Source organism: Melitaea cinxia, chromosome 1 (genome assembly GCF_905220565.1).
Source record: "Melitaea cinxia chromosome 1, ilMelCinx1.1, whole genome shotgun sequence".
Classification (NCBI taxonomy): Eukaryota; Metazoa; Arthropoda; class Insecta; order Lepidoptera; family Nymphalidae; genus Melitaea; species Melitaea cinxia.
In genome coordinates this window covers 10392792-10417810 of record NC_059394.1, presented here as the reverse complement: position 1 = coordinate 10417810, position 25019 = coordinate 10392792, and the positions used below count along the sequence as shown (strand labels likewise).

Genomic DNA, 25019 nt, shown 5'->3' with positions numbered 1-25019 from the left:
GTCAGATTGTAAAGTGCAGGGTTTCGGTTCAAGCGAGATGCGGCTTAGAGTCGTACCTTCCACCTACAGCACGGGTACCTATTACACAGCAAAGACAACAGCATCGTATTAATGTTTTATAAAAAATATCGATTATTACAGATTTGCAGCGTTATATCCTGTAGTGTAATAAATAAAATTATAATTTTAATAACACTTCATAGGATAAATTACCTCAGCTAGCAGCTCGATTTTGAATGTGAAATATTCACTAGGTGTTACAGTACAGTGATATATTATTCTATATCGATAATAGTTTTGAACACGATTGGCTTAACGATTGCACAATGGCCCGCAATCACCTAATGTCGCTTATTAGGGTTAGCTGTCTGCCGCCGATGCTATCGAAGATTGACGCTAAATACGCGCTCGCTGTGACAGTTTCAATATCGAAACAATGACGAACTCAGCATTACGTAATGCCATTTGCGTTCAGCTAGCTGTCACTCATTGATGGAATTAAGCGAAGTGAAAGTTAATTTACATATGAGCATTTTAATTTTCAAATAATCAATATGAAGCGCGTCAGTGATCTTAAACGTACGTGAATATTACAGGAGTATAGCTTCATAATTAGTTTCAGCTGTTACGTCGATGTTACCGAATAATACGTAATATTTCGAAAGCGTAATAGTTATCGTATGGCGTTACGCCTACCTGAAATCGAACGTGGAAAATTCACGCTTCGTCAAGCGGCGCGGGTATGTACGTACATGTGTTTAATGTAATTATAAGCCACTTTAAAATATATGTTATCAGGACTTTTTTTCAAAAACGCACGATGAAAAAAAAATTACATTATCTTGATTTAAATTACTTTCAAATTAAAACAGGAACAAAAAACACATTATACAGCTGTGAAGCGAGTTCAAAACACAACTTCACTCAGATTTTAATTTTCGCATTAAGTTCTTTTTTGTAAGAAAACCGAAGAAAGCACAGTAATGTATCTATCCAAAGTTTTATTTAAAATATTTTCATTACCTCAACGTTGTCGTATAATTATTTTTAAATTTTTACTTCGTATTTACTATTTACTTCGTATTTATATGTACTTATCTTTCGTATTACATTATCCTTAGGAAAATTAAAATCTATGTAATTTGCACAAAAATATTACAAATAAATTGAAATAAAATTACAAAAAATTTAAAAAGCTAACTGACGAACAATTCATATTTGATATTTATAAAAGAACGCCGTTGGTAATGTCTCTCCGTTGTATAATTTAGCATTTTATAATCATTAGTGTTTTTCTGCGACACGCCCGAAAGAACGATGCGTCGCAGTGCGATGCGGTGCGGACGAGGGTGCAACTTAAATTGAGACATCTCAACAAGTGATTGATTGCGAACATGATTGGCATCTTCCAACTATCAACGGAGCGTATGCTAATTTTTGTGTTAATTTTTTTTTTTTGAGAATTTCATTATACGTATAAAACTTCTTTCGGAGTTGAATACGAAAAACTTCCACGTGAATGCACCCTGTGAGAAATAATCAATCTGTCTCATATGACAGCCCTTCACTTGCCGGCGTCCGCGATGTCGGTCGCTCGGTATCGGTACGCAGCGCTCTGCTCGCCCCGAACGAATGCCGACCGTTATAATCCCTCATCAAGCGTAACATGTTAAGTGTAAAAGGCATCATTAACGATTACCTTAAAAAGTTTAACCGGTGCAATCATTAAAATCGTAAAATATTGCAACTAAAAAAATAAAACAACAACATGTCTCGTTACTTGAGTTTCCGTTCCTACGAGAGTGAACAACGCTGATGTCAGTGCAGCGATAAAAACTAGAGTACAAAGTGCTCTAAAATAATAAGTGTGCGCATTATTCTTGAAGATACGATTTAATAGAAACCAATTGTATAATGATTAACACGTTTAATGTACAAAAGAAATAGTTTTTTTTGCTACTGACAAGCTACTAGTTACAAAATTCAATGCGCATTTGTTTTATAAGGTACTAGCGACCCGGTCCTGCTCCGCACGGGTGCAATGCTGATACTAAATATAAAATATAAAATAAATATTTGCAATGTAAGCGAAAAAAAATCTGTTTATTCACGACATCACATTAGAAACCTCTAAAACCATCTGTATTCCTCCACTATATTGTGTATGTATTATAAATAATATAAGTCTTCCTCTGGAATCACTCTATTTACTAAAGAAAGCTGCATCAAAATCCGTAGCGTAGTTTTAAGATCTAAGCATACAGACAGCGGGAACCGACTTTGTTTTATACTATGTAATGATAATGTATAGTAATATTTTTAAATGAAATACAAATATTAAATGCTATAAATACTTAATCCGGGAAAACGGTTAAATCAACGGATATTAACTTTTATGTAAAGTAGTAAGTAGTATGAGTTTCGCCTGATCGTCGTACAGATTAGACGTGTGTTCGTTGCTTCCTCAAACTAGTAAAAAAGTGTCTCGCAATTCTATTCTTTGAGTGAAATATACCTAGCATCATAATTGCATAAACTATCAATATCGGAGTGCATGTGCCAGTAAGAGGAGCCACCTACCTCACACCCGCGAAAACAGAGCGGTTGCTATTTTTGACTCGCTCGCACACTGACCCTGCGTTTGGCGCGTACGCTTATACACGTAAGTTTGTACATCGGCTAATACTTTATCGACTTTATTGACGGTGTATTTTAAATCTTATTACGATTGCCGATTGAGACTTTTTTAACGAATGATGAGCGTAACACGATCGCCTCCTACAACCACTGGCGGTGGATCACAGCCTGATCTATCAAAATTACATGCTGATATTCCCGGCTCCCAGATAACATTTCGTAAACGAAAACAACCAGCTGATCAGGAATGTCAGTGCTCGGAAGATATTAAACTGATACGCAGCGAATTAACCCGCATCTCAACACTACTTGAAACATATGTTGCGACTAATTCGCAAATGATGGTCCAAATGAATGACTGTATTGGAACAATAAAAACAGAAATTTCTAATCTAAAGGTTTCTCATGACGAAATCAAAAATTCATTTAATAGTAACATAGCTAAAATCAGTTCAGAAATACAAGATATAAAATCGTCAACTTCAAAAATTTCATTAGAACATAACAATGTAAAATCTCAATTAACGCAGTTAGAAACAAAAGTAAATATTGATAAGAAAAAAATTGAATTACTAGAAACCAACATGCAGGAATTAAAAGTTAACCCGATTCCCTCGACCCAGAATAATGACATATATACAAACGAAAAATTAATTCGTGAAGTCCAAGAACGCAAAAAAAGAGAAAATAATATCATTATTATGGGAATTTCTGAAAATGACTCCACTAACGCAAAAGAGAGAGATTCTCAAGATGAGACTGAGGTACTTAAAATATTGGAGCAGATAGTAACAGACATTCCAAAACCAATTAATATTTTTCGTATAGGTAAGTATAATCCAGGGAAAGCTCGTAAAATTAAAGTCTGCTTTGAGAAGTCAGAGACAGCATTATCAGTTCTTAAAAGCCGTAACAAGTTGTCAAAAAATTTGAAAATATTTTCTGACCAAACTCCCACCCAATATAAATTTTATACACTTATAAAAGATGAGCTAAACAAACGCATATCCAAGGGCGAAACCGATATAACAATTAAATACGTTAACGGAACGCCGGCTATTGTCAAAACTCCTACAAAAAACTCCAATCAGCAACAATAAATATTAATGCAACTAACACCATAAATTACCAAGTAGTAAATGATTATCAAGAATTACACACTGAAAAGTCACGGTTATCCTTCTTATACTTAAATGCCCGCAGCATTAAGAAAAAAGGCAAGTTAGATGAATTAAAATGCATTTTAAAATCCATACCAACAACCATTCATATCATCCTACTCTCTGAAACTTGGATAGCGTCAGAAGATCAAGCCTCACAACTACAGATAGAAAATTATAAACATTACTACAATTTCAGAACAGACGTTAGGGGAGGTGGAGTATCGGCTTACGTACATAATAATCTAAAGCACAGACTTATTGAGTCAACTTACCAAGGTGGGAACAATTACCTGTGGGTACACATTGAACAATGTGCGGTAGATATTGGATTAGTTTACAAGCCTGGTGATACAAACTTTGAACAATTTATAAAGGACTATGACAGCCAACTACAACAACGTAAAAGATCGATAGTATTTGGGGATTTTAATATCAACCTATTGGAAAATAACAAACGACTAACCGAATATAAACAAATAATACAAGAATCAGGGCATAGGCTGCTAAACAAAATTCATAAATCACACTGCACAAGAGACTCTACTACAAAAAAATCGATCATAGATCACGTAAGCACAAATTTGAAAACGAATAATTTCAACGTTGCTATTATTAATTCATCGTTTTCAGACCACAAAAACATATATGTTCAATTGAATAAATTTAAAACTCCAAATAAAATACGAACCACCTATGAATCAATCGATTACACAAAGTTGTATCGCTCCTTAGAGTCAACGCAATTAATTAACTCAATAAAGAACTACACAGAACTTGAAAATTTAATAAAACAACATGTTATTGACTGTAAAGAAACAAAAACCAAAATTTTGAACAATATACGAGACGATTGGATAAACAAGGACATTATCGATGGAATAAGTCAAAGGAACTTTTTGTGGACGCAATATAAAAACAATCCTAGCAATGAGTATATTAAAACTAAATTCTATTCAAAGAGAACTGAAATAGCTGAACTGATACAAAGTACAAAGGACTTATACTATTATAAACTTTTTACAAACAATACAAAGAATCCAAAAAAGACCTGGACTTTAGTTAATAAATTATGTATGAATAAAACAAATCAAAGTTGTGCTCCCTCCAAAATAAAAGTAGAATCAAAAATAATTTCTGATATAAAGGATATTTGTAACGTTTTTAATAAATATTTCGCAACAATAGGTTCCCTATTGGCTAAAAAAATTCCAACACAATATCACAACATTCTACACCCGATTCATACAATCAATGAACATAACAATCATGAACTTAAAACATTTAAGCCATGTAGTTCCAGTGAGATTGAGAGACTTATAGGGGATCTAGATTCGAATGCTAGTACTGGTATAGACAAAATTAGTACAAAAGCGTTAAAATGTTTATGTAGCTCTATATCAAAAAGTCTGGCACACTGTTTTAACAAGCTCATGTCCGAAGGGATATTCCCAGACTCATTAAAGATTGCAAAAATAACCCCTATTCATAAATCTGGTTCCTTATTAGACCCAGAAAATTATCGTCCGATATCTGTACTACCCGTTCTCTCAAAAATTTTAGAAAAATTAATTCACAACCGCTTGGTTACGTATTTGGATTCTTTTGATTTCATATCTGAACGGCAATACGGTTTTAGAGCTAGAAGCAACACTACCGCTGCAACTGTGGATCTAGTGACCAAAATAAGGCAGAACTTAGATAGAAAGAACATAGCTTTGGGAGTATTTATTGACTTAAAAAAAGCCTTTGATACCGTCAGTCATAAACTTTTATTACAAAAACTTAAAAACATTGGTGTCAAGAGCGCTGTACTTGAAATGTTAAAATCATACCTAACAAACAGATTGCAGGTCGTCAAGATTGGTGACATCCAAAGCAGTGCTTTACCTGTCACCTGTGGAGTCCCACAGGGCTCTATTTTGGGACCGCTTCTATTTTTAATTTATGTAAATGATATTGCAACTTTAAAACTAAACGGTCATCTGACTTTATATGCAGATGACACCTGTTTATTTTATTTTGGTAGTAACATAAATGATATAATTGCTCAAGCTCAACAAGATCTAGATGTTCTATATAAATGGTTCAATCACAATCTTTTAACTATTAACGCTTCCAAAACTTGTTACATTGTATTTAAAACTAAAAATAAAATTATTGCACCGCATGATCCACTAACTGTTGACAACTTTCCGATTAAACAAAAAACATGTGAAAAATATTTAGGTTTACGAATAGACAATTATTTAACTTTTAAATATCAAATAGACTACATAAATAAAAAACTTTCTTCTTTAATTGGGTCACTTATAAATGTTTCAAAATGTATACCTAAGAAAATAAAATATAACATCTACAATTCTTTAGTAAAATCGCATTTATTGTATTTAATAGAAATATGGGGTAACACTGGCAAAACAAAACTACAAAAACTTCAAAGAAAACAAAATAAAATAATTAAAATACTTTTTCGATATCCGCCTTTGACACCAACAACTACACTTTATAAAGAAACGAATATTATGAACCTACGACAACTTTATGTGTATAATTCTTGTATTTTTGTAAGAAAAATTATTAGTAAATCCATGCATTCTAATTTGATATTTATAAAACAAAGCAGTAAACGTAGCACCCGTAGACCAAGCTTACTAGTTCTTCCAAAAGTAAGAACCAAATTTGCAAAAAAAAATATTACTTTCGATGGAGCACAACTTTATAACAAATTACCTTCTTATATAAAAAATATAAGCTCAGTTAATGGATTTAAGTCTCAACTATCTAAGTATATTTTAGAGAATACCCACTTTTATAGTGATTAATAACAAATATAAAACGACTTATTTATACTATAATCCGTTAACTAAGTACCTACTTATAAGGCGAATATTTTTATTATACATTTATTATGTTGTTCTCATGTAAGTGAATTTTCTTTTTGAGAATAAATTCTTTAAACCTAACTCGCGTGCGTGTAAATTTACCGTATTTCTTAATGTATGTTATTTTTATGTTACATATTAAAATTTAAAATATAAATTATACATAACATAAACCAACAACTTTTAGAAACAATTTTTTAATTCAAAATCTTCTAATATTTATTTTAAACCTTACCCTTTCTTGTATGAAACATTGTTAGATTTTTTTATCTGTAACACCCATTATATACATATATCTCAAAATGAACTACCTGAACTCTTGCAATGAAGATGATGATTAATTACTAACATATTTTGTGATTGATGCTTTTTTTAACATGTTATTTTGTAAAGACCCCTAAACAGGATATCTTTTCAAAGGTACAAAGGGATCGTTTTAAAAATCTATTTGTCATTGTAGATTCAAATGCAAATATTTGATAACATCGTAGCGTGCGAAAATCTTACAGATTTTAAGGCCTCCTAAGTACATGTAGTGCACCGTACATCGTAGAGTTGTTTAATTAGGTACGAAATTTCCAATACGAGCTGGGTAGAGGTGGATTGATGATATCGCGAGATGCAAAGTTCTGCCGAAACGAGGCGGTACCAAGTGTAATTACAGTCGCCCCACGCACGTCTCTCACACCAAATCTCTCTTTTTACTAAATTTTCTCGTATCCTCAACCGCTTTACGGCACGCAAAACATATTCGCATCGCGTGTGAATTTTAAACTGTCAGCTACGCTGTATAACAAATGATCATAATTGGTCTTATAGACATGTCCAGAGAAGATTATTCAAGTTTTATTTTTTGTATATATAGCTTTTATAAAGCTGGTAATTCATTATACAAATACACTTTTGTTTTATTTTCACAACGCTTGTTTTAAATGTCCGATTAATACTTAGTAATATATTCTTAGTTTTCATTAGTATATTTTATCGTTTATAATATTTCCGTCTCGTACTTGTGCAACTAATATACATAGGAATGTGTCGATATTTTTCTCCTCTCATTGAAAATTGCAAAATAGCTCGTTAAGGATACACGATGTTTGCTGCATTGAAATTATTTTATCATAATGCAGTAAGGTTATTGTTTAAAGAGAGCGATATTATCCGAGGAGCGGCCCGGCTCCCGCGGCGGTCATTGTGTTCCTATATGGCGAATGTCAAAAGCGTCGTCTTAATTATCGGGCGCGGCTATACAATGCGGACTCGATTGCGGCGAGATAAGCGCTCTATATCTATCCGAGTGGTATTGAATGCGCCGGACTCGCGGCCCACTTACTGCCTTAATAATAACTTCAAACGTATGTCGCATTGTATTTCTGATTATTTCGATCTAAGCCCATTGAAAAGAGATAAGGCGTGTTTTCACGTTAGTTTTACAAGTAATACCAGAGAAATGTAAATAAGAAAATGTTACACGTCTTACGGTCTTAATATTCCTCTATATGCACTTTGTGACAATACGTTACAAGTCTTATTCTGTGTGATTTTTCTTCATTACGAAAACAATCCGTTTAAATCGGGATTTCCATCTCTAAACAAAGACATAGCTGTGTATATATTTGTTATTATCGAAACAGGATTAACCTGATTGAAAAAGCTTGAATTACTAGTTTTTCAAGATAAATCAGCAAAGTATAAAATTAAATCAATTTCATTGTACCGTAATAACCTCATTAATTATGTAATTTTCCTGGGAAGTAATAAAACGAGGGGATTTCCGACTTTTTACAAGAAATGTGTGACCAACTATCCTTCTCATCCATTAAAAGTAATTTATCTTTTGTTGTCTTTAAATAATTATTTCTCATGCTAAGAAAATAACAGTTTCCGATCACGCTAGATATTATTTTAGAAGCGTCATTATTGAATCTTGAAATGAAAAAAAAAATTAAAATCATAGACATTTAAATTCTTTACGCAAATTAATCATATCATTTTAAATTATACTATTGATAGTGTTGTAATAAATTTAAAAGGCAGTATATTGACGGGACAAATGATATGAAAAAAAAGAATGATAAAAGTGAATGTTCTGTAGGTAAACATGAAACCTTAACCGGGAACCGTGTGAAACTGACACGAGGATTTTGCGGTTAGCAACTTGTTGAGAGCATGCAACAATTCTAAATGTATTCCCACTTAAACACACTTTTAAGTCCTCCTTTGCAAACATAAAATAGATATTGTTTACTATTTACACTCACTATAATGTTGCATACTTTATTCGATCTGTGCAGGAAATACAAATTAAATAGAGACGTTACAAGCGTATAGCGTGTATGTGTGCGTGTTTTACGATTGGTTATACCTCTAAAGTACGTGGTTAAGCTTTCTAAGGTCCGAGCGAAGTAAACATCCGGCCACTAACCGTTAACTGGCTACATACTGTAGCTAAATCAAATATCTAAAAATCCGTGTTAATTGAGAATAATTAATTTTTATTTCGATTAATTCCAGCAGTGACTTGTTAGAATCTTTATGTTAATAGAGTGAAATCAATTTAAGGATAACTGATGTAATAATTACTACGATAACATAATAAATTATATTAAGTAAGTTTTTATCTCGTGTATATAATTTACAAAACAATTAGCGCATCAAATACTTTTTTACGTAGCATAATCAAAACTCTACCAGCTACTCTTCCATACTTATTTTATTATTTTTATTATTTTTGTACGATAAATCACAAATTTTAAGATAAAATACCACATTACTGTTATGGTAATAAGTAATGTTTGCATTCTCACAAACTATATGTATATAAATCTTCACGTTAAATTACATTAATCACATAGACGTAAATATTACAAATGCATCCGGTTGTTTACTTACCTTAACGGTTTGGTTCTTAAGTGGTTTGTCTGGATCATGGATGTATTCCAATGTGATGCCATAAAACTGGCCCTTATTGATGTAAGTGATACGGTCATCTTCACGGCGCTGCGAACTGCTGCTCGCCGTCTCCAGGTGGTATTTGAACCCGTATGGGGAAAACCTGTGACAATTTTACATACATTAAATACACTCAGAAGCATCAAAGATTTTTTCAATATTAAATGAACATAATAAAATTATGTTTTTATTTTATTTTTAGATATGTTGTAATGCTTGATTTCTAACAATGAAGTGAGAAAGTCATTGCAGTAAAAATACAGCGGAAATGTATAAACTGCACGGTAATCTTGTTTTTTAAACATTTAGAAAAAAGTACGATTTCTTCTTTGATCTTATCTAGAGATACATACTCGCGACAATAAAGTTTCCATGAAGTAAAGTAATAAAAGTGTGCAAAAAGTGGAAATCTTAATTGCGCAGCCGGTTGAGCTTGTCACCAGCGTCGTTACATAAAGGCGTGGAGATCCAGTTCGTTGTGCGCAATGAAAAACTGCGTTTTCTCGCGATTTCCTGCGCGTGGGATCAACGGAAGGAAAACCCTGCTAATTTAACTGCATGCATCGCGTGCTGCGGCTCGTTAACGGCCACGCGCGTGAGGCTCGCGACATCACGACACCACTCCGCGCGCCTCTCCGCCTTGTCTCCACTGATCTCATCCCACGCCCGGACAAATTCACGCACCCTCACAAATATACAATCGAACCAGGAAATGGCGAACGTCATTATAAAGCACTCTATTGTACCACGCCTTTACTTTGAGGCGTTTACTTATGTAAGTAGATAAAAAGCTATAAATTGTTACAGAATATTTAATCCGCCAATAAATCTTTTAGGTAGATAGCGAGTTAGGGTCGGCTCAATAGTTGGCTTGCCGTTGGACCATTACTTTAAGCTTATTGAAAACAATTTGGTAAACAATCCTGCTGATGTTAGCGATTTAAAGCGAGCACAAGCAGATAAAGGCCGTGTAATGCAAACGCAACGGACATTGACGGATCGGCCGCAGCGGTTCTCGCCTATCTGATTCTCTCCGAGTTATTTCAAACATAATTTCCATTTGTGACGTGACTTTGTATTGTCATTTCAACAATTCATATATGCTTTGTTAGATAGTACACAGTTGTCTTCCAATAATAAAGATACATACTAATAAAAACAAAATATAAAAAAATTGTTTTTGTAACAATAAATTAAAATTAATTTACCATTGAATTGATTTAATAATAAAATTGTACTAAAAATACTATAAACCTAGAGTAGGCAATAAAAGATCAATATTATTAACTGGCTTTGTCCAAAGCGTATGTAAAGTGTAATAAAATTTTATTATGGTAAGCTAATTTAATTAATATAACGACGAAAAGTTACTGGAGAATGTGCTGTACGTACTTTAACGTTCTCGTAGGGTCAGTTCTATAACTATGAAATTCATACATTCAAGCAAACAGACAGACGCGTATGTGTGCCAGCTTTAAAGAAGAGAATGTGTAGGTACAAAGATTTTTTTAAACATATAATGATTTAATTATTTAAGATAAACTTCTACGAATTTAATAAATAAACTCGAGAACTAAGTATCCAGAGACACGACAATAGATCATTAAATGAAATAAATTCCTAGAAACACGCGTAATTAAAATTAAAACAAGATTGACTCCACTCACTCTGTACTTTACAGACATTTTTTTAAGTTAGTAAGAAACATGTCAATAATTTATCACCTGGGAATATACGACCAAAGTAAATAATAATAAACTACGCATTGTTTTCGAATGAGCTTCATTACAAATTTCAGCAGCGCAGCATCCGAAAAAGTCACTTCCTGCGCGAAGACGAGGGACTTTCATGAATAAATCAATCGATGAGGCGCGGAAATTGATGAGCGCACAAAAAGCTTCGGATGGTAGCGACAACAAAATGCAATAAAAACGCATGGCGCGATAAGAGCCCGCTAGCAGCGAACGGCGTCCCGCGGGGTCCGTGCTGCACCGCCAAATTAGATGCGCATAAATCTGACCCTTTTGTACTTACAATACTATTACTGACCACGCTTTGTGCTCGGAACACCTTGTTAGGGGCGTCTATGTTAATCAGCTATTGACGTAAATTATTTTAAGTACCTACTTTGTTGTCCATTTCTATTTACCTACTTATTTGACTACGTTTGATAAATTTAATAATCTATTTCAAAAACATAATAGAATTTCAAACGTATAATATATTATACGTAATAATATATTATACGTAATAATATAATATAATTATTATATATAACGTAGTTTTTATCGCATTAAACGGAAACATGTTTTAATAGTACGTATAATTGCGTTTGTATCATGCCTTTTACAACTCGATTTTTATTTTTAATGTAACATTGACAATATTTCAACTTACCCTAAATAAAAAAAAACGAAAGTAACTTTATTTCTCTGCTAGACTTTTGAAGTAAAATCATTCAGAAAATTTATAACATTTTGTAAGGCCGAGCGATGATTTATCCTGCATAATTTTCTTAAAATCAAGTCCAAAGGCAACGATATAACACACACATTTTTTAAACAACTTTGTGCTTAACTTTTATAATTCAGTCGATTATGATATATTTGATATCTAAACATTTTGATGAAAACGCTTCTCAATATCTAATATAATTAATCAAAAATGGGAAAAAGCTATATATTTAGTAGCCAGTCTTTCTATTTTGTCACAACATTTTACTTATTAAAATAAAGATTTGTGTGAAACTTGCAAGATAGTGGATGTAAGTAAACTGCTTAATATCTATTTCAAAAATAAGTCTGCATAAAGTAGGTAGGATTATCTTTTTCATATAAATTTTGCATTTTATATATATATAAAATATATAGACAGCCTAGTAAGCACACCAATAGTCATTACCATATATATCACTGCTAATGCATACATATACAATATACTTTTATGTAATGATTAATTCTTACTTAACACAGAATATGGCAATAATGCGTGTAACATCTAATAACAATAATGAAGTTATCTAACAGTTAATCTATAATTATCTAAGTAACCGTAATGTTACGAATACCTGTGAAAAAAAAAGTTACGATCATCGTATCCAATTTTTATATACCTAATCGAATATTAATTACCTGTAATATCGGTTTTTTTTTTGGAATTCTTATTAAATTTTACCATACTATTTGACATTTCCAATAAACATATATCCGGTTTACCATACTATCTTATTTTTAAGGAAATAAATTGTTAAACAGCTATATACAGAGAAAAGTGCGCGCATGTTCATCGTATCAATCACTGATGTAAATTGAAGGACTATTGTGCGCCTGAGACGCATGCCAAGAAGGATGAAACGTTCTGTATGAAATAAGAATAAAATGCGTTTATGTTGATATTTAGGTATATTATAAAAAAACTGCTTTTAATACTTATATATAACAAACAATAAACTGTTTTAACCGACTTCAAAAAAAGGAGGAGGTTACTCGATTCGACCGTATATATATATATATATATATATATATATATATATATATATATATATATTTTATGTATGTCGAGGATAACTCCGTCGTTTATGAACTGATTTTGATAATGCTTTTTTTTTTGTTGGAAAGGAGATATCCCTAGTTTGGTACCATGATAAGGAAACCAGGATCTGATGGTGGGATTCCGGAGGAATCGAAGGAAACTCTCGAAAATCTGCATAACTTTTTACTCGGTGTACCGATTTTAATGATTTTTAATTTAATCGAAAGCCGATGTTTAATCATGTGGTCACATTTAAATTTCATGGAGATCTGATTACAACTTTTGGAGTAATCTTTGATAATGCGTATTTACCGTTTAGGTATTTATAATACCAGGGAAAATATTGCCAATGCGATCGCGGCGCCGACAAGCAGCGTCACACTTAGCACTCGTATTTGCTACCGTACATTCAATTTAATGAGTCATTGAAATGTTTTCCGCGGTACATTGTTTACATCATACATATTAAATTAAATAGAATGTATATACATTCTGATCACTTTAGATTTATAGGTACTTAATTGTAAGTTGATTTGGGTAAGATTTTTTAGTTCGTTTGATGCTTTGCAATTTCTAAGTATATCTTGTTTTTTTGGAAGAGTCCTAATTGGTAAACAAACCGCTGTCAATCGTAATTCACGTTTTTTCCGCATTTATCACTCACTTTCACAACATATTAGCTTACGGACATTTGTAAAACTCCATTTACTATTTATTTCACTAAAAACAAATATCAATTTATCATTTTAAACACATAAAAACTACAAAATACGAATTCCGAGAGTACAGATAACTAATATTTTCGAATATGACATTTCAATATCTTTTTTTATAAGGCAAATAGGGATGTAGTCATAATATTTTTAGAAGTGAATGAGTATAAGTGAATGAACAGCATGAGCGATAAAATAGGCCATGTTCTTTAACTATATTTTAAAATTTCACGAATTATAACTTGTTAAATAATATTACAGTAAAGCGATTTGTTATTTATTTGTATTTTGTTATTAATTGTTTTTTTTTCTTCTTTTTTTTATGTTGAGCGCACAAAAAAAATGCTTACAAAATATTGCAAATGTCAATCATTTATGGTAAAGTGTTCATTGTAAAGGTTTTATTTTATATTATGAATATTTCTGAATATCAATTTCATCCTGAACATTTTTAATGCTATCCCATATAATATTAAAGTATACCACATAGCAACGGCATAAACGTTTACTGTAGTTCACAGGAAAAAATTTTGAGACTTTAGGATGAGACTTAAGATTACCCAATGAGAGCTTCGTGGAGTACAATGTTATTAGTCATTTTTTTAGATGTTAGAGAGAGTGTGCCGCCGGCGCAAGGTTTTTTATTCATAGTAAATACAAATAATGTGACAATAATATTAATAGGGTCGACTTTTTTTAGACACAGGCGGCCCCTTTATTTTGTTGTAAATTTTATTTTTGGCTTTTTTTTTACCGACCATATCACATAAACGAAATATATAGGGGACTGTCCACTTTGTATGGGGGTTTCGGCCCCGAGTGGACAGTCACTGAGAATAATAATTATATATTAAGTTAGTAGTACTAACAAGTATGAATTAGAAAAATGATATAGTTTTGTATCCAGGTGTTTCATTTTTTGTTTTTTTGTGGATAATTACAAGAAGGTTTCTGAAATAAAAAATCATTGTTTTGTTATTTTTGTTTTACTAATCGGATTCGTACGTTAACAGAATGTTATCTAAAAACTAGGCAGGTAGATTTATAAAATCTTGAAACCTTTTTCAGCCCAAAAACCAAATAATTTCATGACATGGCCACAACAACCTACTGTCCGTCGACCAACCATGCAGTTGCAATAATATTTTTTTATGGCTTCTCTGCCTGACCTTTATTGTTTACATATAAAATAAATACAAAATATATTTTTCTACTTATGAATATGCCTACTGTGTATTTTACGTCGCAGTAGTGATGAATTCTCGGTTGACGGAAAACCTTATTTTGCTATATCACCATGAAAGCAACATCGAAGTCAAATGAATGTATGAAGCAAAAGTCTGTAGTTTAGGGTTGCCATAATAAATAATATTTTCAATAAACAAATAAATCGATAATCGAATTTAATATAATTAATTGCTTGCTTTTTATTTAGTCAATAACAATGTTTCTAAAATAGTTTATTTTTCACCAAAGTTAAATGTTTTTTTACTAAATACACTTTTATAGACTTTTTTTAGACTTTTTTCTTATTAATTCGATTTAACAATACTTTTAATCGATTTTAACAAATAATTGATTTAAAAATATTTTAAAATCGATTGTTCGTTAATAATAATTGTTTGTTTAAGACTGGCAACGTGTTGTAATCAAATCACCAACCGAAAATAAACTAGAAGTATATAATTAATGAATTAAAATACTTATTAAATAAACTTTTCATCAGTTTATATTGATAAAACTGCAATTCACGAATAAACATGATTTAATTTATGAAAATTATTGGTATATTTGTTTTTTTGTATGAATTCTGTTCACCTTGGGCCAAAATGGACAGTCCCCTTTGTTGCCTTTTATGCTCGATGCTAGATTAATATTTTTTTTCGTAATTCTGTACCTCTACTAATTCTTAGCAAAATTATTTAATATATTATTAGTTTTTGAAATAATTTCAGCAATATGGTATCATTAAATATTTCGATGTTAAATTAATTTTACTTTGTCTATGGCTTATTGATATTGTTCATTCATTTGCTCTTTGTGTCACTTCACTAAGCTACACTATACTCTAATTGTCTGTGGTCATAAGTACGCCATATTTGTTTACCAATTAGGACAATTCCAAAAAAACAGACCTTAGAGTGGAATACGAATACGAACCTATTTTTATGTATAATATATTTATCGAAATGTACATTAAAAAAATATTTGTGTATATTTAATTTATGCATAATAAACATTAAAATGCTGTGTGGCTACGGCACTAAAGAATTTAGCCACCCCCTCTCTTCCCGTGGGTGTCGTAAGAGGCGACTAAGGGATAACAAGGTTCCACGACCACCTTGGAACTTAAGAAGCCGACCGATGGCGGGATAACCATCCAACTGCTGGCTTTGAAATACACAGGCCGAAGACGGGCAGCAGCGTCTTCGGTGCGACAAAGCCAGTACTGCGGTCACCAACCCGCCTGCCCAGCGTGGTGACTATGGGCAAAACACATGAGTTCACGTTATTTTTAGCGTAAACTTGTGGAGGCCTATGTCCAGCAGTGGACTGTATAGGCTGTAATGATGAAACATTAAAATGGTGCCACAATGTTAATAGAATTTTTTCCGGTGAATCAATAAATTCTAGATACCTAAAACCAAAACTTTATAAAACATAAGTCACACATTCATATAAAATCGCCGTTAAACGTTGATCTATTATGCTGTTAAAGCTTTTAAATGTAATTAACTGTATCTCAAATACAATATACAATACGCAAAATTATTAAACGTTTTCTCATGCATACCTAGTAACGAACTTTTTTATTGCTTCCTTTATAAATAATATTATTGGCTTAAATCTTTTCTTCTGAGGCTTACACATCTATTATTATGTTAATTTAAAAATTATAAACAGTCGTATGCTAAAATACACTTCAAGAGTAACTTTACAAAGTTGTATTTAATTTCTGCATTAAGAATACCTATGTTAATATACAAATTGCCTAACAGATTAGGGTCACTAGATACTTGCACATTAATTATCTACGTTTATAATTTAGGTATACATGCGATCTTTCTTAGCTATAAACATACCATGTAAGGGCACGAGATACAGTAAAAGTTAAAATTATATGGAGATCTAATTATTACGATTACGTGCAGCGTTTAACATGATAATTTCAAAAACGTATACATTAGATGATTTTTAAAAGAAGTGAGATGTTCGTTTCTGTGTTGAACATGTAAATAAAGTGGATATATGGCCCATCCAGCGAGCCACTAAGCACTGGTCGAGTACAAGTGCTCGATAAGTAAAACTACAAACATTAGAGAATACATTCTAATACCTACTTCGTTATAAAGTAAAGGAATATAATTGAGTACTACTTTAGATAATAAATAAGACGAAAAACGATCGATTTTTTTGGGCCAAATGCAAACAAGTAATTATCGAGATAATAATGCTAATACGCTTATCGTGTTGACGACTGCTTCCGCCGCATCGTACGAGCCGTTCGAATGACGATTTGAGAAGTTAAAATGTGACTTGTTTGTCTGATGATTTATTTTATACAATAAAAGTTACCATGTTAAATAAAATACGTGAAATCTCGCGATAATTAAGATATACTTGTCAAAATGTGTACGTAAAATACTTACCATAAATTTAATCTAAAGAAAATACTTACATATCTCTTAACGCCTTCCGAGTATGAGGCGGCGTGGAAATAAAATTATTTTCATTATTCAATAGTTACCTAATAAGGTGCGTGCAAAACGGTTCATTACTGAATTCCAGTAGTGGAGTAAATCACTGGTTAGTACTATTTCTCTTACATTACGGGAGTTTCTACTTTATTTCATGTAACATGTTTAGTAAAACAAAACATAAATATTGTTTTTAGAAATTCACGAATCATGATAAAATGTGTCTAATGTTTAAATTTCTTCTGATAAAGTAGTTATTATATATTTAATGACTGGGAATGAGGATTTCTCTACTTAAAGAAATAATTAAGTCGTAAGTAAATAAGTGAAACGTATACATATAAATGAATCAGAACAAGGAATTTAAAAAGCGTTTGAGGCTTTATAAGGTACGCTGTAAATAGTTGTTAATAACACTGCATAAATGCATTTTGTTTGCGATTATTAGCCATTTTTGGCGGAAATTACTTAAAAGTAGGGAGGGACCAAACGGACTCCAAACTCAGATTCAGTGTATCAAAATATATAACCCTAGATGGGCCTAGTCAAAGGTACAGTGCATTTTCTTTGTGGACCTTTGTGATTAACTGGGTGTCAAATAGAAATTATACATTCAGAATTTTGCTGATAATGAACAAAAGAATGAAGTTTCGTTAATTTCATTTTCTAGCTATTAGCCCATTCCACCAAAATTATCTTGTTACAAGACAATTAACCACGGAAACGATAGGAAATTGACAATTAACACACACTTTCTGTTGTATTCAACAATCACGAAGTTTAAGTTAGCACCTCGAGTAAACAAACAATTTACGAGATGCGTTCGATGATCCGAACTTGTTTATTATTAATATATTTATTAAATAGTTACAATGTTCCACTACATAAAACAAAATTCTATAGTTACAATGTTCAATTTTGCCACTGACTTTTGATAAAAATTATTGATGTATATTTCTAAGCAAGTTCGAGTAAGGGCCACTTTATCACTGATTCGAGAAGTGCGAAGTGGTAGGTCAATACAGTTTTCACGGGAAGTTTGTTGTTTTCATCTATTCACACCAGCGACAGGCATGTAGGTAAACGGTAATAAAATCATTCTTATAATTTACACTACGCATTAACGTTAACTTCTTTTTACAGTATAAGTAAAAATATTGGGCGTGTATTTGTTAGTAACTATTTTGAGAAAACAACGTAGTAGGTAGGTATTATAACGGGTCTTACTATTTTTGTACGTACATTCCGCACGTAAAGGTACGACGTATTGGGCTATATTTCTAATTAATCCTCTATGGCCTGTCATAGGGTTAGAGGTTAGATAAGTTTGGACAATTAAGATTTTTACCCTTACATACTTTGGCTGCTATAATGCTCACAAAACAAACTTGAAAATTGAAGTTGGAAATCGTACAATAAACGCATTTTTGAATTACTTACAATTTAGCGATTTGGATCTTGTCAGCGTCATTTTGCCTGCCGAAATCGTGCCAGGGGCGCGTGCGGGGCGGCTGAGCGGGCGAGTGGTGCGCTGCGGGGGTGCCGCGACCGTCTTCGCCCACGGGCTGCTGGCAGATTACCGTGTACTCGAACGACTATAGGAACCACAAGTTATGACCATTTTATACATAGCTAGATACAAAATTATTTGTTTTAATATTATGTGTGATAATTCCAGTTAGATATGGAAATATTATACGAAAGATAAATCTAATAAGACAATTTTTGATATACCTAATTATAAACTAAATTATTTGGAATATTATAAACATTTTTATATTATATAAAAATGCTGCTGCTAATGTAATTTCTATATTCTGTCTTAGCTAAGAAAGCTTTCCTTTGTTACCGTTTAAATAATATATATTATAAATGCCTGTTTTGTACCTACGTGTCTTAAAACACACTAAATTCCATCCATCGATCCAAGAGATTACTTAGTGAGTATAAAATCTCAAAATGATGACAGATTGAGGTGGAGCTTCATGCGCTATATTGAACAAACGTTTTTGGCCGAGATCTCGGAAACTATGTAGGTACCTACTTTAGTTCAAAAATTATTGAGACCACAATACCATGATGTAAAATTTTGCTCTCTACAATAATATACGGTTTACCTTATAAAAAAAATGTATCGGATATTTAGTGCGAGGTTGACAAAAAAAAACGCCAAATTTCGCCAAATCAGTATAAGGGATTAATTTATGAATAATAATAATTTAAAGCATATATTACTTCAACATACTATTACTTCAACATACAACAACATATTTATACACACAAGCAGAAATATAGAGTAAAGGACCTACCTAAGTTCTACTATTTTTATATGTTAAGTTTCTACGATTAGAAGCGATTGCCTGTGTAATATTTTTTTAAGACTTGTAGACTTATAATATTGTATTCACTTTAGTTTCAAAGTCCCATTTTAAACAATTTTATACGGTAATATGCTCAAAAACAAATTACTTAGTACTTGGCTTGTTTTGATTTAACTTAATTCTAATTAAAAAGTACCTACTATGTTCAGAAAAAAATAATTATATAATAACCAAGCTAAATAAATCGCTCTTTTGATTGTTCGAGGTCACTGTCGTTCCACGTGTATCCGAACTTTGCATAATTATTATACTACGAGCATAACTTGGCGATCTCTGCTCTCCAAAAACTGAGGAAGTGATGCATTCAAAGTTTACTACATTGATACTATTGATGATTTTAATTATTTTTTTTACCGATCGATTAATGTAGGTATTTTATTTAATACTAGCTGTACCCTGCGCGCGTTGCTACGCTTTTTTATATATATTTTTTTCGGTCGTACCAACTCAGAAACTTTTGAGAGCTCATGCACGACACTATGCTAAAGATCATGATATGATTAAATGCATAGTTTACGACTCTAAAAAGGACATACAGACAAACATTGATTTTGTATACAAATATATCATTATAAGCAAACCTAAACATTTTGCTGTATAATATTAATAATTATTAAAATGTAAATGAAGGATTATTATACGGCATCCTTATCTTGTTTTTCTTTTTGAATTGTTTTTAAAATGTTTATTTTTTAGAAATAGCCTGATAAAATTTGTAATTATCATATAGATATACTAAACTTTTTAAGATAATAAGATATTGCATTTCGCTATAATTAATTATTTTCTACTAAGATAGTTTTAATAATACAGAACTTCGATAAATACTATTAAAGATCCCAATGAAAACATTACAATTTAATTACATTTTAATGGTTTTACTCGAACGAATCACATAAAATATAATTAAATAACATTCTTTATTACTACGCTTGAGCGTAGACGGAATCGTTGAAAAAATATAAAGTATTACAACTGTTATTTTGATGAATGTTACATCTACCTAAGAATTTTATAGAGCTAATACAACATAAATAAAACTATAAATTGCCTTTAATATATGTAAATTGTTTTAGCAAACTTTAAATATGTCGCTTAATTTAAAGCTTATTTTTGAATAGCAATTTTATGACATTTATAATAGGTATATTCAAACGAAACAGTTGCTATCCAAACATTCAGATATCTTGGATATTTTCCACGTTTGTTTGCAACACATTAACAGATAAAATAATTAGATTGACACAGTGGCCAGCTCGTGAGCGCCACACCTAGGAATGACAAGTCCTTCAAACGCACTTTGTTCTGAGAATGATTATACAGTAGTCTTGTCAATTTGTTATTTGAATTATGCTAACCTATAAGTTTTAAGACAAAACGCTAGCTGTTCGTAGTCATATCTTCTGACGTGCGTCACGACAATTGTTTATAATTTATTAGTACCTATACTTCATTAATAAAGATCAGTTTTATCGCTGCGCACTATCAGATTGAAAGACTTTGTTAAATAACTGTTACTTACTTTGTAATATTCCTATGACTCTCTACATTAAATAAATATTTAAACAGTAAATGTCTTACACTATCTGTATATAATGGAACTGTTAATGAAATTTACGAAATATTACGTTCATGCTATTTAAGTTAAAACTAAGTGAAGTTTAATTGCCTGTTTGATGAGGTACCTTTGTTAATAAAACGATTATTTCTATCAAATACCTCATTATCAAAATTTTAGTTGAGTTTTGTCAAATTATAAGAATAATATAAATAATAATTAGATTGATTAACCCTAGAATCGTCAATAAATGTGTATCATATTTATAGTCATATTTAAACAAATTTTTATTTGTTATAAATTATAAAATAAAAGATAAAGAGCGCGGGAGGGCTTCAGTGATAGTATACCTTTAAATCGTACAAAGGCACAACAAACATGAGTCCTAACTGATTTTGGTTCACTGTCGATACATGTTCAGAAACCTTTTTTGTTTTTTAATAATTCAAGTACCTACATTTAAAAGTTTGTTTATATAAAAATGTTTGATACAATAGACATATATGGGATGGATAGGGATCCATTTCATATATGTAATTAATATGTTAGCATGCATTAAATGAATGAAAATGTTCTTAAAAGCCCGAATAAGTCAAATGAGAATATGGAAATTTGAAGCAATTGTGTAATGTATATATGTGTATATGTATCTAGTGAGAAGCCCGCCAGCCCGCGCCCTTGTCTCTCGTAGAACCGACCTGCTGGACAGTAGTATGATCACGGGGAGTGACAGCATCGGCACCAATGCCGCTGTCTGGAGACGGCAGGTCCACTGTAAGACCTGCAGCAGCGATCACACTCTTGCTATGGTAGCGAGGCGCCGAATATCGGTCACCGAAAGTCGACGCCGATGCTGACTCAGTATCACTGTAAGGTGGTGCAGCCCTCTGTTGATAACCTTCGCCCACAAAGTATTCTCGATAGTAGGGCTCGCCAGCAAAAGAAGCCGTTTGCCGTGGGTACTGATCGCCATAAGGTGTTGGACTGGGCGTGCCTGGGGGCGCAAACATTTGCGCTGCATACATTGCCGCGTCAGGCAAGAGCGAGCCTGCAGACGAGGCTCGTGACGGTACCGGAGACGGCGATGCTGCTTCGCCGGGCTCGCCGACCGCCACCTGCGGACACACGCGTCTGTTACACGTGTTCTCCCACGACAATTGTCCGGTCCGCAAAGTCGACGCGTACATACCGCGTCGACACAGTCACAGCTTCACGTACACTAGGTTTTGTTCGTTTATAACACAGTCACGATACAGGTATATTAAATCCCGATATACTTTTTCGGTCCTACAGTTCACCTACGAATACATGCACAGGGCGGGCAGCGCTGGCCGGCCGTCTTAGGGCGCGGGCGGGCGCGGTTATTGTTAGTCGAGCGAGATGCTCGGCACATCGTACGCTACTGCGATAAATTATACATGAATAACCGGTAAGGAAAGTGTGTGAGTGCGTGCGCGCGCGGCGGCGGCGTACGGACGTGTGACGCACCTTGTGTCGCGGCGGCTTGAGCGCGTGCGGCTCGGGCTCGTCGACCACCTTGCGGCTGAGATCCTCGGGCTCGCGCTTCACGAGGCCCGCGTGGAGCAGGCCCGAGAGCTCGCCCAGCTCCGCCCCGTGCGCGCCATTGGCCGCCTTCAGTGCTGCGCCGGCCCTGCGGAGGGGAGACAGGCGTGATTGGCGATAATGCGCGCGCGCTACTATTCCTACGACCGACTTCGTTGAGCGCGCAATATCGTTAAAGTCGTTTTTGCTCTATCTGCTACATTTGTCAAAATAAAAAAATAATATTATGAAATTATGTATTTTGGCTTATTTGCTATATTTTCGCCGATCACAAACAATAAAAAATTGTTTACATTTATCGACCATATATACCTATTAGGTGCACACAGAAAATAATAAAACAAACGTAGGTAACAATTAGAAGTAACATAAAAATATTAGTTAAATTATTTTCTGAATAAGTATAAAATTCGAAAAGTGCTATAAATTCACATAATAAATTAAGTACATTTACAGCACTTTTAGCAATTTACTAATTAATTAGCAAAAAAGCCCACAAATTAAATATATCTTACCTCATGAAATAAAAAATGAACACAACCAAAAAATCAACGACAAGAAAAAAATCACTACCTATTTTAAAGTAAATTCCTTTTTTTTAATATAAATTTACGTATGTGGCACTGTAGAATGCTAACATTAGCATAATTTTAAATCACCTAATTAAAATTTATATAAAATAAATAAAATATAGGTTGCGTGAAAGACATCGCTTTTCAAAGATAAGGCCGCTCTTTGTATTTTATGATACCTATTTTGTTAAAATATATTTTTCTGTGTAATGTTTCAGTTTTGGTGTACAAAAAAATGTATTACTACTATTATGCTAGATGTCTCTCAACTGGTTTAATATGTAATAGATACATGTAATATAATAAATATTTATATAAATAATACCTATACCTATACAATAAATTTACATATACCTACTGACATAAATAAATAAATATAAGCGGATCGAGCATTACGCCCCGGCAGGGAGATCAAATGGCCAGGGTCAGAGCTGAGAAACTGACGGACAATCCTAACCGACTCGAGTAACACAGCCAGCTTATCTGCATGCTTGCTGCGAGCGAACCGTCTCGGATCTACCGTTGCGTCAGATTGTAAACGAGGTTAACCGGGAACAAATCGTTGTTAGATATGACGATAGGGAAGATTTCAGCGAACCTAACGTCCCACAAATCAACAATCTTATGCGCCAAATTCAGATATTTAGATAGGTTTTTTCTTTGTTTCGGCTTTCACGAGGTTCTCGTCAAGCGGTATGGTTATCTCCACTAAAGTATCGTCCTGTCTGTGGCGAAAAGCAGGTCCCAGTGCAGCCTGACTCTTCAGGAGACCGTATATAAGAGCAACCTCTTGGTGAAAAATCTTGGCCGCTTGGTTATATCTGTGCAAGTACTCAGTATGCGGAATACTAGCTACACAATGCGGAACAACTCGGAAAAAATCAGACTGTGTTTTCGGTAGTTGTTCGTATTGACCACTTGATCTTGTATTACCTACACAGACAAAACCTTCGGTTTCCCCAAAGAAGTCCCCGAATCGCAGCCACTGCACGGAGGCCTTACTGTCCACGTGAGACGCGTGGCGCCTTGTAAAACCGTCCACGCAGCTCTTTCACTATCCATACTGGTCTCCTGGTCAGAAGTGCTCAGTAAAACCGGTTTCTACCATTCCTCTTTTGTCAAGGATAGGGGTGTCAGACCTTTTTACATACTACAACGTCACCATACTGCAGCGTCACGTCAGCATACTGCTGTCCCGTTTCGTTCCAAAATAGGTCCTAAGGCTGCACACCTCGCGGTAATGCATGGTAGCGCTTAACATACCTCGATCATCACTTTTCCGCGGGATGTACAGTCTCAAGACCGACGACTTAGGGTGATGCACGCGATGATGCCTCATAATTGAGCTGAACTCCTTTGTCCAGGGCAT

General features: G+C 33.2%; 1 protein-coding gene across 1 annotated transcript in view; it reads right to left on the bottom strand.

The window, feature by feature from the left end:
- Positions 1-24712, bottom strand: part of LOC123653512 (protein grainyhead) — a 43039-nt gene extending 18327 nt beyond the window's left edge. The window contains exons 1-5 of the mRNA XM_045589506.1: positions 24653-24712; positions 23004-23228; positions 22214-22630; positions 19017-19171; positions 9575-9737 (exon numbers count right to left, since the gene is read on the bottom strand). Of these exons, the coding sequence (XP_045445462.1) occupies positions 9575-9737; positions 19017-19171; positions 22214-22630; positions 23004-23228; positions 24653-24712 (1020 nt within the window). The remainder of the gene's footprint in view (positions 1-9574; positions 9738-19016; positions 19172-22213; positions 22631-23003; positions 23229-24652) is intronic.
- Positions 24713-25019: the final 307 nt, after the last annotated feature.